The sequence below is a fragment of the Corvus cornix genome, chromosome 8 (genome assembly GCF_000738735.6).
Source record: "Corvus cornix cornix isolate S_Up_H32 chromosome 8, ASM73873v5, whole genome shotgun sequence".
NCBI lineage: Eukaryota > Metazoa > Chordata > Aves > Passeriformes > Corvidae > Corvus > Corvus cornix.
Window position 1 is genome coordinate 19,905,213 of NC_046338.1, and position 16,209 is coordinate 19,921,421.

The following is a 16,209-nucleotide window of genomic DNA, read 5'->3' on the forward strand; positions in this document are numbered from 1 at the left end:
TTCATACACATTTCTATATTTCTAGCACAATTACTAAGAAACTCGACTACAACTTTAATTCAGTGACAAATCATTGTTTATAGTAATTTCTGAAATAAGGCACTCAGATTTGAATCTCTTTGTCAGATACTCTACCACACCTTTGTTTTTAAATTAAAATAACATAAATTAACAAGTCAGAAGCTTTGCAAAAGTCTAAGTCTACAAATTCTATCAGATATCACTAATCAAAGGTGTAATCTCTTCAAAACATGTAATCAAGCATTTTAAAATAATCGTTTTCATTATAGACTATCTGCAAATATATTTTTATCTTTGAACTTATTTAATTTTGCAATTACAGTTTACAAAAATCAGCGTTGCTATCTTCTATAACTTCTTCCAGTACCTAAATAAAACTTGTCATTTATTTCCTTAAAATAAATTATCTGTGTGATTTGACAGGCTGTAACTCACAAGATAACAAAGTATCCTGCCTTAACAAGCTGGTTTTTTACTATTCAGTAGACAATTCTATAATTCTATAAATTCAATCAGTCATTTATTCTATTGCATATTTATCACATTGGTAGCATTGCTGATGCAAGTATTTTAGATTACTATTACACATTAAAGAGATCTATTGACTTCACTGGGAATATTTATGCAAAGTGATATAAACTCAAGGAAAACAACAAGGAAATTGTGTCTTAGGTCAGAAAGCTAAGAAAAATAATACTATCACCACTCTCAGCAATAAAAAAAAGGAAAAGGAAATGGCAGTTCTCCATTTTATTAATCATTTAGTGCTTTTCAATTTGTTTTCAAATTTATTTTAAAATGTTACATTACGAATTAAGATCTTTGATTTTACTTTTTTCTCTGTAGGTACTCCCACAAACTCTGTGTGTTACCAATGGGGAAAAATAGGCCTTTGAAAAACATATTAAAAAGCACTAAAGCCAAGAGCAACCAAATAGCAGCAAAGCTCAGGAAATTTCCAAAGCAAAATTTAAATTTTTTTTGAAACTTAATAAAGAAAAAAAATGTAGGTCTTGCTATCTCTTTTCATCTTTCCATAAATTACCAGCAATATGCTTTCCATCTGTTCTGGTTTGGAATATGGAGATCCAGGTATCCAGGCACACAGACCGAATGTCCTATGGGGTCCTCCTGAAAAGGCCAAACTCCACACACTGTAATGCAGTGTAAAGGCCTCCACCTGTGTGTAGGTGACTTGACACACCTTGAACTACACCTCAGATGTAATGCATGTAGGAGGGAGTTCCTCTGAAAGAAGTTCTGCACTCTATGGGCCTTTGTCTCCTGCTGACATAATTTTAAGTCAGATACAATAAATAGTAACAACAAATAAAACTACCATGTGTTTAAGAAAAATTCAGTCCCAAAACAGGCTTAAAACAGACATCTAAGAACAATTCAGCAAGTTTTAATGCTGATCTCTTGAGCAATCAGTAGTAATAACCAGTTGGATCACACATGGTGTGCATATCAGCTGTCCAGAACCAAGTTCATTTATGACTTGTTACACTTTGGAAAAGCTTTTCACTTTACACTGTTCAAGGCAAGCACTTAGAATGTGTACAGCAATACATACAAGTGCTCAGAGGTCTAATCTGAGGAACTACCTTGACCTGGGTGAATTACTCAGTTTATGGCTGTGAGAACTGGCTACAGTGACTAATGGTTTCTCTAAATATCCTTCATGTTTCTGGGAAAAATTCCTACTCTGTTTTGTTTCTGTTGGTTTACCTCCTGTGAGTAGAACTGGCTGAAATACTTTTGTGTGCACATGCATTTGTGCACGCAGCTCATTAAAACACATGGCTCTTTTAACAGAAGATTTTTACAATTGTGGAAGACTCAAAGCTCCCACGTCTTTCAAATGTGGCATTTGTTGATACCTAGCATCAGTGAAATTATAAACATACAGGAAGAACAAATGTGCACGAGTTGACAAACTCATACTGCTATAATTTTTTAAAAGAAGTACAGTTTAACTTCATTGAGAATGCCGGTTGTTCAAATACCACCAGGGTGATAGGTTCCTTCAAATGCTTAACGTAAATGAGTGAAAATGAACAGAGCATTTCTACCCTCTCCCAGCAAAAATGAATTCACTCCTGCAACCTGCTTCCTTCACCACTAGAACAATGCATGCCATTTAGCTGGAAGTGCTCCTTGGGTAACTTTTCTCCAACACAACCACTAATGTGCAATAAATCCAGTACTACGTGACTGATTACTCACCTCATCAACTTGAGGATCTTGAGCTTGAGCAGCATTGGGCACTGGGGAGTCACAGTCTGGGCTATAATGCTCACAATAGTCAAATGCAGCTCTGGGATCAGCTATAATCAACAGCTGCTGGATCTCACCCTACAGGAAAGCATATGCAGATTAAATAACAAAACCAAAGGTAGTCTACAGTTCATCAGAAGTACAGTGTTCACATTCAGAAACAAAACCAGGCACATAATACTTATATATTTCCATATGTTATAAATAACATATCCACTTAATTTCTGCTGCTATTATGGAAAACAACTATTGTTCACATGGCAAAACAATGCAAATTAAGTCCAAATGCGCTTAGGTGCAAAATTCTGGCTTAAAATCATGTCTGGTTTTGAAAGGAGAGAGTGGGAAGGTGCAACTTCTGATCTGTGATTTTCATGCTGTTTGTTTACTTCTTTACTGGAATCGGTCTAAATTCCTAAGATTTAATTCAGGGCACTTACTATTACCAGCATGCAGCTCAGCATGCAAGTGATCAACAATATAATTCTGAGTTTGCATCACATATGCATTCTCAAAGGAGACAATGAAATAAAATAAAATAAAATAAAATAAAATAAAATAGTCTGTACCAAAGACAGTTATTTGAATAAAACATAATTAAGTAAAAGCACTGTGTAAATACACACTACAGAATGTGTTAAAAAAAAATTAATTTCTAAAAAATGTTGGTTTTGCCTCTATTCCCATATATCATGCATAAAAACAACATCACAGAAAGAGACCCACTATTCTGGATAATAAAAATTGCTCTGCTGAGATCCCCTACAGAGACCTTGTATGTTTATCATTTTCCACAGAAAGCTGTCTGGTATCCAGCATATTCCTTAACATAGTGGTACTATTTAAGCAGCATTAGGTAAATTCCTGCCAACATTTCCACTATAAATTTTCTCATCCAGTAGCTTCTTATGCTCACATAAAAATAAGTTTGTTGGAAATTGGCACATATTCTTGGTCAAAACCCATTAATTTCAATCTCTCACTATTTCCCCACAAGGGAGTGATTTTTAAGCTTTTATATACTTTGAACATAATTTTATTTTGGTTTTACCCAAAATAAGGACAAATTAATACCTTTGTTAGTATACCTGTGCTTGCTTTGTCGTTAAAGAGAAGATATAATAACTGATGAAAATCTACAGCTGGGAAAACTCACAATTCTCTCAAGTATTTCCAGAATCACTTTACATCTATCATAACAGTAACCTTTAACAAATTAAGAAAATTGGAGAATATTTTAAAATAGTTAATAATAATTGTAACATTCCTTCCTTTCAAAATGAAAAAACAGAGACATAAGCAAATTTCTTCAAACTGAAAAAAATAAATCAAACAATAATCTGCAATTTTCCTAGTTCTACCTTTTTACTAATTTTTCAGGCATAAAGTAGGACATAGTTTCAGAGCACATAATGGCTGTATGTTACAAGTCTGCTTTTTACAGTACTCTCAGCTCACTTTACCTTACAGACTCATGTGTGTCTCAGATTAATTTAGACACAGAATATTTTTTTCTAAGCTTCCAGAAATACTACAAGTGCAGCAGTTTGTTTCTCTGTCAGCAGTTCTGTACTGTCTCCTTTATTTTCCTTAATTCATTAACGCTTCCTGATTTGGGCATCTTACAAAACCTGCTATACATACAGAAAAATTCCCCCTTTGATTTCTTACATGACCCCCTCAAGAGCTAGAGTGCTTTGAGAGGTTTTGTACAGTCACTGTCAGCCTGAGCTACGCATCTGCCATCTCCAGCAATGTGTTTCTGAAATGCTCTGCCCTTTCTCTTTCACCAACCACATTAAAATTAAGTGAGGCAGAAGAAAAAGTGGGAGAGAATAAGCAACTGTAAGACAAAAGATGTAAGCAATATAGGTGGATGTGTAGAACCTCTGCCCTCACCCTGCTGAGTTCAAGTCATGGTCTTGGTCTTTGGCCCTGAGCAGTCCTGGCTGTCTGAAGCGCCTGGACAGATCTCCATGTCTGCAGTGTGCCAGCCAGCAGGAGCCATGCCCAAACGGCTCCTGAAACTACTGTTTAGTCAGAGAGCCTAAAAGAACCCAGCTCCAGGAATACAGCCAGTACTCTGGAGTGTTGTGCTGGTCTTGAATGCCATGGAATTTTGGCACTGAGTTTTGCTGGATTGTGTGTTTGCAAGAAGCACTTGGTATGCTGTTACCACTTGGCTTGAACGTTCCTAAATTGGTTAAAGCTGTTCCTGATCCATTGACTGTACTTCCCAGCCCTGCCCGTCTGCCTGTCATAGGTCCACATAGAGGGAGGCCCTCAGAAATCCTACACAGAATACATAAATTTTTATAGAATACATAAATTGCTACTGGATATTCATGTGTGAGAAGTTTACTGAGGAACTGATTGATTGTACATTTGGAATCCCAAATGTTAGTTTCCCTCTTTTTCCTTCAAGATGTGCTATAAAAATATTTCCAGAAAATTATCCATTTTCATTTTCTATTTTCTGTTTTTATTTTCAGTCTTTGCTAATTAAATTGTTTCTCTGAGAATTTTGTTCTGTGAAGTATTGGCCATGCTGTAACAGTAGTCAAAGAGCTTTCCTTTCAGATCAGGTGAATCATCTCAGCCCATGAAGTTCCGCACACATTATTGCAGATTTCATTATTGTGATTTAATTACCATTCTAAGGTATTTGTTGGACAAATCTATACTCTTTCGCTTTGAAAAATTTTCACAGAATAACTTCAGTCTTTACAAACACATTCTTTGATTTCAGCTGCTTGATTTTGTGAGACCAAAATAGAATTTTATAAAGTTCCTACCAAATAATCTACAAATAATCTGGTCATATTTTATGACCTGGAGTCATAAATGAGGCACTTAAAGATCTACCTGCACAAATCCTGAGAACTCTGAATTATGTGTTATTAAGTATTCCAATAGCTGATCTGTAAAACAATACTGAGGTATCTAAATATATATGCATATGTCATACCATTTTTCTTATACAAAAATTTCAGGAAAAAAGGAAGTCTCAGGGTAGAATGATGAAAGCAAGAGAGAGAGCAAAGATGGAGCAGGAGAAAGAAAAATAGATCAAAATGTACAAATACACTTGAGCATCCTTAAAATACTCTGAAAAGTGCAAGGAGAAAAAAAGAAAGCACAAAAGGCAACTGTTTATGTAGAGTAGTTCTTCCATCTCTATGAAACTTACATGACCACATCTGTTGGCAAAGACTGCTCAGGCAATTTCACAAAGTTGGAAGTTGATATCTAACATGTTATAGAAGTAAAGCCTTTCATGTCTCTGCTGAGCCAGTTGTCCACCATGCTTTGGTGTCAGAGGCAAGTGGATGATAGCAGAAGGAAGACGCAGAGAACGTGTGGTGAGGTGTCAGGCAGACACACACAGCCACATTTTCATATTAATACTTGTAACAAAGTGCATGCTTAACTTGCCCCAAAAAGCTCTAAAAGCCTATTTCACCTTTGAGAATCACAATAGAAGAATAACGTACTGCCTTGTAACAATTTTTTTTACCCTGGATAACACTTAAACCAATGTATTTTAACCAGGGATTTGTCAGATGTTTAATATAACTTGCTCATTAGGGATAAGAAAGATGAGAGCTACGTCTCAGTTGCCCAGAGTTGGTGGAGAACATCCAGCAAGGTATTTTTTCTACCATTAAGCATACAAGTACCACCCGGAAGTAAAGTAGATCAATTTTAAATCTTAATATTTAGTTTGGATCCTAAATTCTTTACTGAAAAAGGCACTAAGTTGTTGTCAAAGCCAACATATAACTCACAAAAGGCAAGGCAAAGTTCAGTGATTCATTGAAATATGGAATAAAACCAAGTAAAGTTTATGAACATTTTCATTCCTCTCTATTTTGGGGATATGCTCATAATTAAAATCAGAGACTTTTCAATCAGCCTCATGGTTATATGATAAAAGCTGCCTGAGAATCATGAAATATCTTGTCCATCAATTATGCCTAGCATGAAAACATGGTACGGAAGGATTTCTTCTAAAACGTACTCCACCAAATAAGTTACTCTTTGCAGAATCCTCCAAGACTACTAAAAGGAGTTACTTTGATTGAGGAAATATTCACTTTGTTGCATGCCAGAGCAAATGTGGAGAACCAGGCTAGAGAGCTACAAGGACAATATGTTCAAACCAATAGAATTCCTGCCTGCTGGAACAACTACCCAGACATTTACTCACATCAACTGTTCTACTACAAGGAGCACACAAATGTGTGTGATGAATTCACTCTTTGAAAATTCCTCTGTGAATCTCACAGACATTCCACAGTGACATCCTGGAATAAGAAAATATATGTGTATGTACACTTCCAGGACTGATTGAAAAACACAAAGTGGTAACGCACAAGGTGGGGTATCTGCACTGGAAAAATAGCTTTGATACAAAAACAATGCAACACTAGAAAAATGCAGTGTTGAGCAACAAAAAAAGGAATTGGAGACCAAATTTGCAGGAAAGCAGTAAACATACAAGTTCTCTTTCCAATTTTGGCTATATCTTTATGTAACTACTGCTTAAGTTAGCCTCATGGTAATAATTGGTACATGTGATTCCAAATTTTTGGAGTCTTCCAAAAATTGGATTCCACAGCAGAAATAGGAACAAAGAAAATTTCCAGTTAGATATGGTGTCAGATTTTCTCAATGATATAAATCATCAAGGGTCTGACTAGTAAGGAATTAATTATTTTTTCATTATATCGATAAATGCTAATGGTGGCTTATTACCTTAAGTGACTTCATAAAAAGTTGTAGATATTATATGCCTTCTTGAAACATTTTCTTTTCCTTTTAACTAGGCAATCTTACTAATGCTTTCTAAATATGGTGCATTAGAAAATTACAACAATAAAAGTAGTCAATTTATAGTCTATTTATTACCTAGAATTTCTATCATTGAGAAAAGACACCTCCACTATCAACTGCCACATTGTTAAAAAGGCAAAAGTAGGAATTCTTAGAAGGCTGTAAGGGCGCTGTACAAAGAAATCAGTGCAGAAATAATATTTTCTTCCAGTACGTAAAATTTTATGGTCTAGTTCCTTAGTTCTACAAGAAACTCCGCAGTTCAGAGGCAGATTTTGGGATATCTCTCTTACAAGAATCTTAATAAAAAAATAACCCTGCCAGGTGAAAGTGATTTTTTCCAGGGAATTGCAGGTAAGCATTACTTCAGAAGCTGTGCAGGAAAAATAATCAAAACAACAAACCAAAAAAAACCCCAGCAACCAGTTAAACATCTAATTTATTTATTAAAGGTTCAAAAATACTTTCTACAACTAGAGTGTGAGGGTTAGAATTAGCAAAATACCATCTTCCTGATTCACACTGGATAAACTTAGAACCTCTTATGTGCTTATAAGGATAATTATATTTTAAAGATGTTTACATAAATGCTGAGAAAAGCAAAGCAAAACCAATGCTAGGCACTAAATCAACTCATAACAAAATCAGTATCTTTCATTTTCATATTACAGCTAAAGCCTAAAAAGTACAAAGTGAATTTATCAATAGAGCAGCAGAAATCAGCACAAATACCCTAACCTGGGCATTTTGTGCCAACTTTCTCTAATTGGTTATGTGATAGTACAGCTACAGACTCCAAAGAACAAAAGTCTAGACAGCATGGATATCATTACTATAGAATTTAGAAAAACCTGCTGCAGAATTCATTTAATCTTCCTGCAAAGATCTGAGGGATTGAGGAATTCCAGGAGCTTTTAATATAATATTCCATAACCCGGGCCCATTGCATAATATAGCTAGAGAAAGATGTTTAGAGCCTGCCAGACTGAAGCACTGTAAAAGCAATAAATTGTGAAAGCAGAATACTGTACGGGTCAAAGTTTCCACAGAAATCAATGTCTTCTTGATTCTTTGAAATACCATGCTTATAGAAGGATAAATTCAGCTTGGTTAAGAAATAGGTTGATATACCAATTATAATTTTTAACCTTCATAACATAGCTGTTCACAAAGTCAACTGCAATTCTTGGCTGAGAGATTAGATTTTACTACAATGACTATATAACAGCAAGTGTACATAGACACAGGCACGCACGTGTGCCCAAGGACATCCTATTTCTAGATAAAAGATCTGCAAATCTTTTACATTTTCATGTCTTTTGAAACCTTATTTACAACTGTTGTTCAAAACTGAAATGTATTAGACACAATAATAAATGAGGTGATAATAAATCCTATCTGTTAATTATTTTGAAGCTGATGCAGCATGCTGCATTTTTTGATCCCAGGTTGTTAATTTTTAATGTAATTACAGACAGTTTAGTTAAATGACCATTCCTCTGTTTCTTGGGAACATTCCTTGAAAATGAACTTGAATTCCAATGAATTACCAGAACTTTGTTTTCTTCTTCTCTCTACCTCCTGCTTCCAAAAATAAGGAAGGGAAACTAGATTTACTTTTGTTCATTGATCAAAAATTTGTTTGGAAATACTATAAAAAATTAATAAACACCCAATCACCATTCTCTGAGATAAAAAAGAATAAAGAAAAACAAAAAAAGCCAAATAGAAAGCTTTTGTATGAAATGCTGGTTTTTTATTAGTTGCCTCTGAAATGGAAAAATTGTCTGCTTTGCTTTACTTTTTTTTTTGTGTTGGGTTTCTTTTTACTTCTCAGTGCTCACACTGGCCAGTTACTCTGGTGTTGATATCTAAAAGGTTGATTGTAAGTATTTTTTCCTGGAACATTAAACATTTCTCTTCAGTCTGACAGATAGTCAGTGGGTCAGTAGCAATTACTAAATTACTGTAATGGGAAAAATTTTGGCAGTGTGTCCATGAGCTGGTGCTGCAGCTCCACAGGGCAGTGTGAAGCAGAGGATAGTGAGGACACCTCGTTCACACCCCATGCTGGGGGGCACTTTGCCTTGGGCTGGCTTCTCTGTTCTACTTTAGCTGTACAGCAAAGCTGAACACTCAGTAAAGCTCACATTTGCTCAAATACCCATTCTGCTCCTGTCTGCACTTGCACTCTGGGGCTTCCCATGCTCACAGATATGTGAGGGATGGGTCCTCGTCTGCAGCTAAACCACACTGCTGCCAAGGCATTCTCAGTCTATCTCCAGCTGCTCACTCAGGCTATTTAAAGGAATCCCATGCTGTACACAAGTGTATTAGTGCTTTTTTCATGAGAACAGATTCATGACTAGTATCAAAATCTAAACCCTTTATTAACAAGTATTACTGCAAGGATTTAATCCACAAACTCTGTGCTGTTAAAGCTTTCATTGGCTTTAAATGAGAGTCTTATACATCAGGTTTTGTCTTGTTATACTCATTTAAAGCAAAGTGCCTAAAAAATTATGGTATTGGTCTGACGTGAAGTTTTGAAGGAAAAGAAGTGTCTATAGGGAAACATCTGCATAAAGACTCTGTTAGTTATTAACTTATTATAAAACGCTTATAAAAAACTTGTATTGTTCACACCAATAGTACTAAATGAGGAGTGACAAATCCTTAAAGCTGGCAAAGAATAAAAAGATCCCTATTATTTATAAAACATTTAAGCTACAAACATATTTCTATGGATACAATTCAAAATTCTTTTACTAGGTGCCATGCACCCATGTACAAGCATCTCACTCTTTTTGACATTCTTTTTTCTTTTTTTTGGTTTGCATTTTGGGAATTCTCTTTTTTGCAGCAGGCACTTACAAACCAGCTGTTCTTGCAATATGTATTTGAAAACACAGAAGACAATAATTTCAAAAGACACATGCAAAAGTTTGAGGAATGTTGTGACAGTCTTTCAAAAACAAGCATTTACAAATTAGTCCCAGTGATATCAAAAGATTCACTTCAGTGAGCAAGGGCTTAGCAGTGCAAATGAAGGTCTCATAATTTGGCAGTTAATAATAATACAGTTTCTAGACAGCATAATTTTATTATTTTAAGATGCATTCATGGTTTATGATTTGCTTCTCATCATTTGTATGCACCTGATGCTTAGTGCTTGCTTGAATTCACTATCTTGTTTTTAACATGATATGATGTCCGTATTAAAAAAGCACAATATCATAAAACCTCAGATTAGCACTTATATTCAGGAATGAGCAGCAGGCAACTCCAAATTGGAATTTTCTCATATAAAACACACAACACCCCACTAGATTTAGAAAATACTTTATATTTGCTTTTAAAGCTAAACCAGAATCTTTCTAACAGCACTGTTAAATAAAATGCCTCTTAGCTTTAGCACCAGTAGGTAAACTTACCAAAGAATATTGTGTGTTTTGGATATACAGAACCAGTGAATTTGGCAGCCATTTATCATGTTCTTAGGACACTAATCAGCCCTTTCCTTCTTTTAGTGATCTATTTGATCTCTGGACACCCAGTATGCTTATTTACTCAGAAAATATTGATTTTCATAGGGAAGTTATGTCATTAGGTCATGTAACATCGATTAAAATGTATGCACTTAAAATTTCCCAGTGTGCTATAACATATTCTTGCATTAGTAATAGTCAGACTACCAGAATCAGAACAAGGATAGGACAACTGCCTAGAAAATGGAGGTCAATATTAAGAACAAAAAAAAAAAGAAAAGGAAATGGTCAAGAATTTAATTTAGTTAAATCTTGTATTGCAAACTTAAAATAACACAATTAGAAAAAAAGAAGAATATTTGAGCCACTGGGATGTAACATTGTTTTAAAGTAAGTGTGAAACATTCTTCACATGAACAATATTTATTCTGAAGATTCTAAATGAATGATCCATGCAAATATGTTAGAGAAATATGACTGAAAGAGTAATTCCTTCTTCAAAAGATACAATCAAGTTGTGAGAAGGACAGAAAAATGTATTATAATAATAGCTGTTTTGGACTCATTTGTGTACACCAGAGTTCAGAGAGGCTTAGAAGCACCTTCTAAGGGAACAGGAACATAGGATGTATTTAATTGTTCACAGCACTGATTCTGACAGGGCTGAACTCCGCTTTCAGTGGGAGTGAGATACCTTAGAGATGCAGCTGGGTTTGGTGCAGTTGTGTTATGCTGCATACCTTGGTTCAAGACCAAAAAGAAACACTATCATCTTCGATTAGTAGGTCACGGAAGTGTAAGACTTCATTATATTTATCTACAGGTTATTATTTCCACATTTTAAATATCCATTCAGTCTGAGGAGACTGAAGAGTGCTCCACTGCTCCTGCAACCAAATCATTGGCTTACTATGAGTAAAAATAATATCATTATTACCCAAGATATAACAGCCTCTGTGATGCATGGATACAATATTAATCCTTCAGACACTGTGAGCTGTGGATTACAAAAAGTATTTGTCTTTAGGGGCTTCCTACATTTAAGCTAACAAAAGCTATAAATGTCGTATGAAAAGTCTGCCGTATGCAGTTTTAAGCCTTAAACAGTTAAATCTAATGTTGTGACTAGATAACTTCTGGAATTTCCTGTGCACAGAATAGGACACATTGTGTTATGTGTATCTTCAGTGACTACTGTGGTCTCAAGAAACAGCAGGGTTCAAAACACAGAAATACTAACAAGGAGACCCATGAAATCACCAAATGTCACTCTGAGCTGCCATGAATGAGAAAACCAGAACATTTAACGCACAATCACGACACTCTCAAGGAGAGACAGATTTCAGGAAACAGCACCAAACTTTAGAAATTGTAGCAGCAGTAACTAAGGGATGGATAAATTCTTGTAAATAAAACAAGAAGAATGCTGTTTAGAGTAGAAAAACAGTAGACAAACTCAAAATGAACCAGATTATGTTTTGTTTGGCCAGACTTAGGACAGAGGTCACTTGGCTTGTTCACCCTAGAGAAGAGGAGACAGAGGTGAGACCTCATCGCAGTCTGCAACTTCCTTGAGAGGGGAAGAGGAAGGGGCAGGCACTGATCTCTTCTCTGTGGTCGCAGTGATAGGACCCGAGGGAATGGCATGGAGCTGTGTCAGGGGAGGTTTAGGCTGGATATCAGGAAAAGTTTCTTCACCCAGAGGGTGGTTGGGCATTGTCACAGGCTCCCCAGGGAAGTGGTCACAGCACCAGCCTGGCAGAGTTCAAGAAGCATTTGGACAATGCTCTCAGGCACATGATGTGATTCCTGGGCAGTCTGGCCTGTGCAGGGCCAGGAGTTGGCCACGATGATCCTTGTGGATTCCAACTCAGGATGGTCTATGATTCTATAATCCATTAAAAATGTATATGGCCCAGTATTTTGTTTAAACTTTTGAGGTACGTTCTAATTTCAACATGCACATTTTTACCTACAGATTCAGGTAAATGAACACAGGTATAAATTAATCCATGGTGACTGTACAGTAAAAGAGAAAGCAGAAACCTATCCCAAAAGCAAGGATTGCAAGCTTCTAATTTAAGTAAGACTTCACACTTAATCGAACCCCCCCTTAATTTCAAGACCAGCCTTACAAGATGGTAACTGATTTTTCTGAATAAAAAAAGAGAGAAGAGGTGCACTTTTAGAAAACCTAATCACTGAAGAAATCCAGAAATGTACAGTGAGGCTAGAAAAGGTAGAAATGTTGCTGTTCTCAGTATTGAATGTTAAGATTCAGCCTCTAAACTGACGTTACAGACAGCTGCACAATTTCTTTTGTGAGTCCAAGGCCTCTTTCTTAGTGTGTCTCAGCTGGAATTGAAGCACTGACTTGCCATGTCAATGCATGAGATTTCAGAAAAAATATTTGTCTGAGAAGCAGCTACCACTACCTTCCTTTTCCATCCTTCCACAAGTGACAACATGCTTGGACAAAAGTAATTTTAACTCATTCTAGCAAATTCTGTTAAAGTTATATCCTTGTGTCCATGTTGATGTCACACAAGTTTGACTTCAAGAAAAATGCAGGGTTATTTTTGAGTTTCTTCAGTTATCTGGTAATTCTGATTTAAGTGCTAATTTCAATTTGCTAAGCTATGTCTCACTCCAACCTTATTGGCTCTTCCAACAGTTGCTCACCAAAAAAATACTGCATTCTACCACATCTCTTCCCATCTTTTAATGTAAATGATAAAATAAGTATCTCCCTTTATGCACATATCATAAAAAATTATTTCCAAACATCTATGTTTGATCATTTCAGCACCTCTGAAAGTTCAGACAGATATTTTTATTTAGTGATTGCACTGAGTTAAACAAACCAAACATCAATGCTTAGTTATTGTGCATTTTCCTCCTCGACAGCTTTTTAAATGGCTACAAATTTTGCAAGAACAAGCCAGGCCCTGTTGCCTTAGTTTCTATTATAATCTGAAATCACATGGAAACCACAAAAAAAAAAATCAGTTTATCTAATTTTATTTTTCTCTGAATTCTTTTTTGCTTATGCATATTCATATTGCACACATTTTTGACTTATTGTCAAAACCACATATTGGGGAACCTGGTTTCTCACCTAAGAAAAAAAAAACAAATGAAAATTTAAAGTAATTATCCGATGAGGAGACCAAAAACCTTTGTCACATCCCAGAGAGAGGCATCTGTGGAATACATCTTCAAATGGAAAATAATGTTCCTCAGATGTTCAAACTCTCTTGGGGACTACAGGTGAATTAGGCTGCAAATACCAAACATATCATACTGATTGATCCAGTAAATCACCCCAGAAATTTCCATATTCAAAAGGCCCACAGTTCATCATGTCCATGGAAAACAAAGATAACAATGCCACAATGTTACACTCAAAATTCATATTTCTCCTCTTGATATCTATGCAGTTTCTCCAGCATATGTTCTGCTTAAAGCTAGGATGAAAACCATTTATAGAGCACAGATGTTCTGTAGATGAAATAACTACCAATCTGTAATTTCTCATTTTTCATTTTTAAATTTTTCAATTTTAACCATTGTATAACAATGTTATAGAAGAAACTCAGTAGTGTAGATCTAAGAAGCTTCATAATTAGTCTGTAAAAATAATTGTTGACATAAGGATTCTACCCAGAAAGGCCTCCTGACTGGCAATTACATACTTCCTTAAAGGCATTTTACCCTTCCTATATGTACTTCTTGGCCAGTAAATGATGGAAACATATATGTCCTTATTGCCAAAGTATGTTCCATTTACTGGAAAGAGTAATGAGTGGGATAAACACTATAACGAATTCATATTACACAGAAAACTTTCCAGGTCCTTCTCCCCTGCTCTCAGATACTGTTAGCATACACAAATATTTGCAAATGTTTAAGAGAGACAGAAGCAAAATGATTCAGTGTCATACTACACAACTGTCCCTGATTAATTCTCCCAAATATATCAGGTAACTCAATATTAGGCAGAAAGACAAAAAAAGCAACTGCCTTCCAGATACAACAAAAAGGACAGAAAAATGCATCAAATCTTCCAACAATACACTTCCCTCTTTTACTTCTCTTTTATTTCAGCCTACTGTAACAGGTTCTATAAATCAAAGTTTCTATATTATACCGGCATTTGACCTAAAAGATTATTCTGGTTTGTATTAAGCACCTCACTTAATACAAAATAATTCAATTGCATTTGCTCATTATTGATCTGTACCTCAAAAACTTCTTCATCCAGAATCCTGGTTCCAAAGACAGTGATGCCATTGGTGTCCACAACTGTTTTGTCACTTCTGTCAAGTGGTTTTGTAGTTTTTTTGTTACAGTCAACAATCATTGTAACACTCTTTTTCTCCACACTGATAGCTACTCGATGCCACCTATTAAAAAAAACCCAATAAGATTCTACTGCAGCTTATGTTTTTAAAACTAGGTCATTGCGTTCTCATCAAATCAGTATATAGCAGATGGTGCACCAATTAATTCACAGATAAAATTTTAAATGTCTCCCTTTATTTCCTTCTTTTATACATACTCCAATGTACACAGTGTTTTCACTATTTGTGGTATACATTCTGTCCCTCAGCACAAAGGAATCTGATCCACAGCTCCTTGTGAACACCCTCTGTAAGGTGAAGCTCAAGCTGATCTTCCCTACATCTTTAACCAGAGAACATCACCAAACTTGAATTAGAAGCCAGTGCATTGTTTACATTTTAATAGATTAAATGATCTGACAGCAGATTCTTTTCTATGAACATGTTTGATTTTCCAAATTACTTAGGCAAATATAATTAACCCAGCAGGTTATTATTTATTATTTAAAATTTACTATTTTTTTGGTGTGATCAACCACCAAAATTTTACCATGCTCTTTTGTTTATTTGAAGGTATTCCATAGATATAGAGATTTTTCAAATACATGCAACAGCTCCAACATAGATGCTTTCCCAGACAAATATATTTACAAATACTTGGCACTATTCCTGCAACAGTAGCCCTGCCTACATAATAGTCACCAGTGAAGGAAGTGATTCAGAGTATTGACAAGTGACTTTATTTTAGAGATATTTGAGAATAAAATTTTGTATGATTTGCCCTACACTACTATGTTCTTTATGAGACTTTATCAATAATCATGACAGACCACATTAATTTAGTGAGCCTCTCTGCTATGACAAATATTTAAAACAACAGCAGACCACTCTGTAATCCAGCATGAAGCAAAATGTTAAAGAATCTTTGATAGACCAGGGCAAAAAGTGTAAAGTATGTCATACTAGTGACTGGTAAGAGGAAGGCAGGAATCAAATTATTTTAGTTGGCATTTGTGGCATTAGGGTTGCCTGAATCAGAGAGAAAGCTTAGATCATTGTTAAAAAGAGCTTCTGTGTATCAAAAGGAACACCTTGAAGCTAATGGAATCTGACTGCTAAACAGTGTCACTGAGCCAGAACTATAATTCCATGTTTTCTCTGGAATGCGGTTAAACATTATCATTATAAAAGCAAACTGGCCATGCATCCTCAGGCACATTACATTATTCACACTTTTTAAA

At 35.5% G+C, this 16,209-nt stretch overlaps 1 protein-coding gene across 4 annotated transcripts in view; it reads right to left on the reverse strand.

The window, feature by feature from the left end:
• The window catches only part of COL11A1 (collagen type XI alpha 1 chain), a 133,070-nt gene that overhangs the window by 95,272 nt on the left and 21,589 nt on the right, over positions 1–16,209 (reverse strand). For all 4 annotated transcript variants that reach the window (XM_010409233.4, XM_039555961.1, XM_010409232.4 and 1 more), the window contains exons 4-5: positions 14,869–15,031; positions 2,251–2,379 (exon numbers count right to left, since the gene is read on the reverse strand). In XM_010409233.4, coding sequence (XP_010407535.2) covers positions 2,251–2,379; positions 14,869–15,031 — 292 coding nt within the window. The remainder of the gene's footprint in view (positions 1–2,250; positions 2,380–14,868; positions 15,032–16,209) is intronic.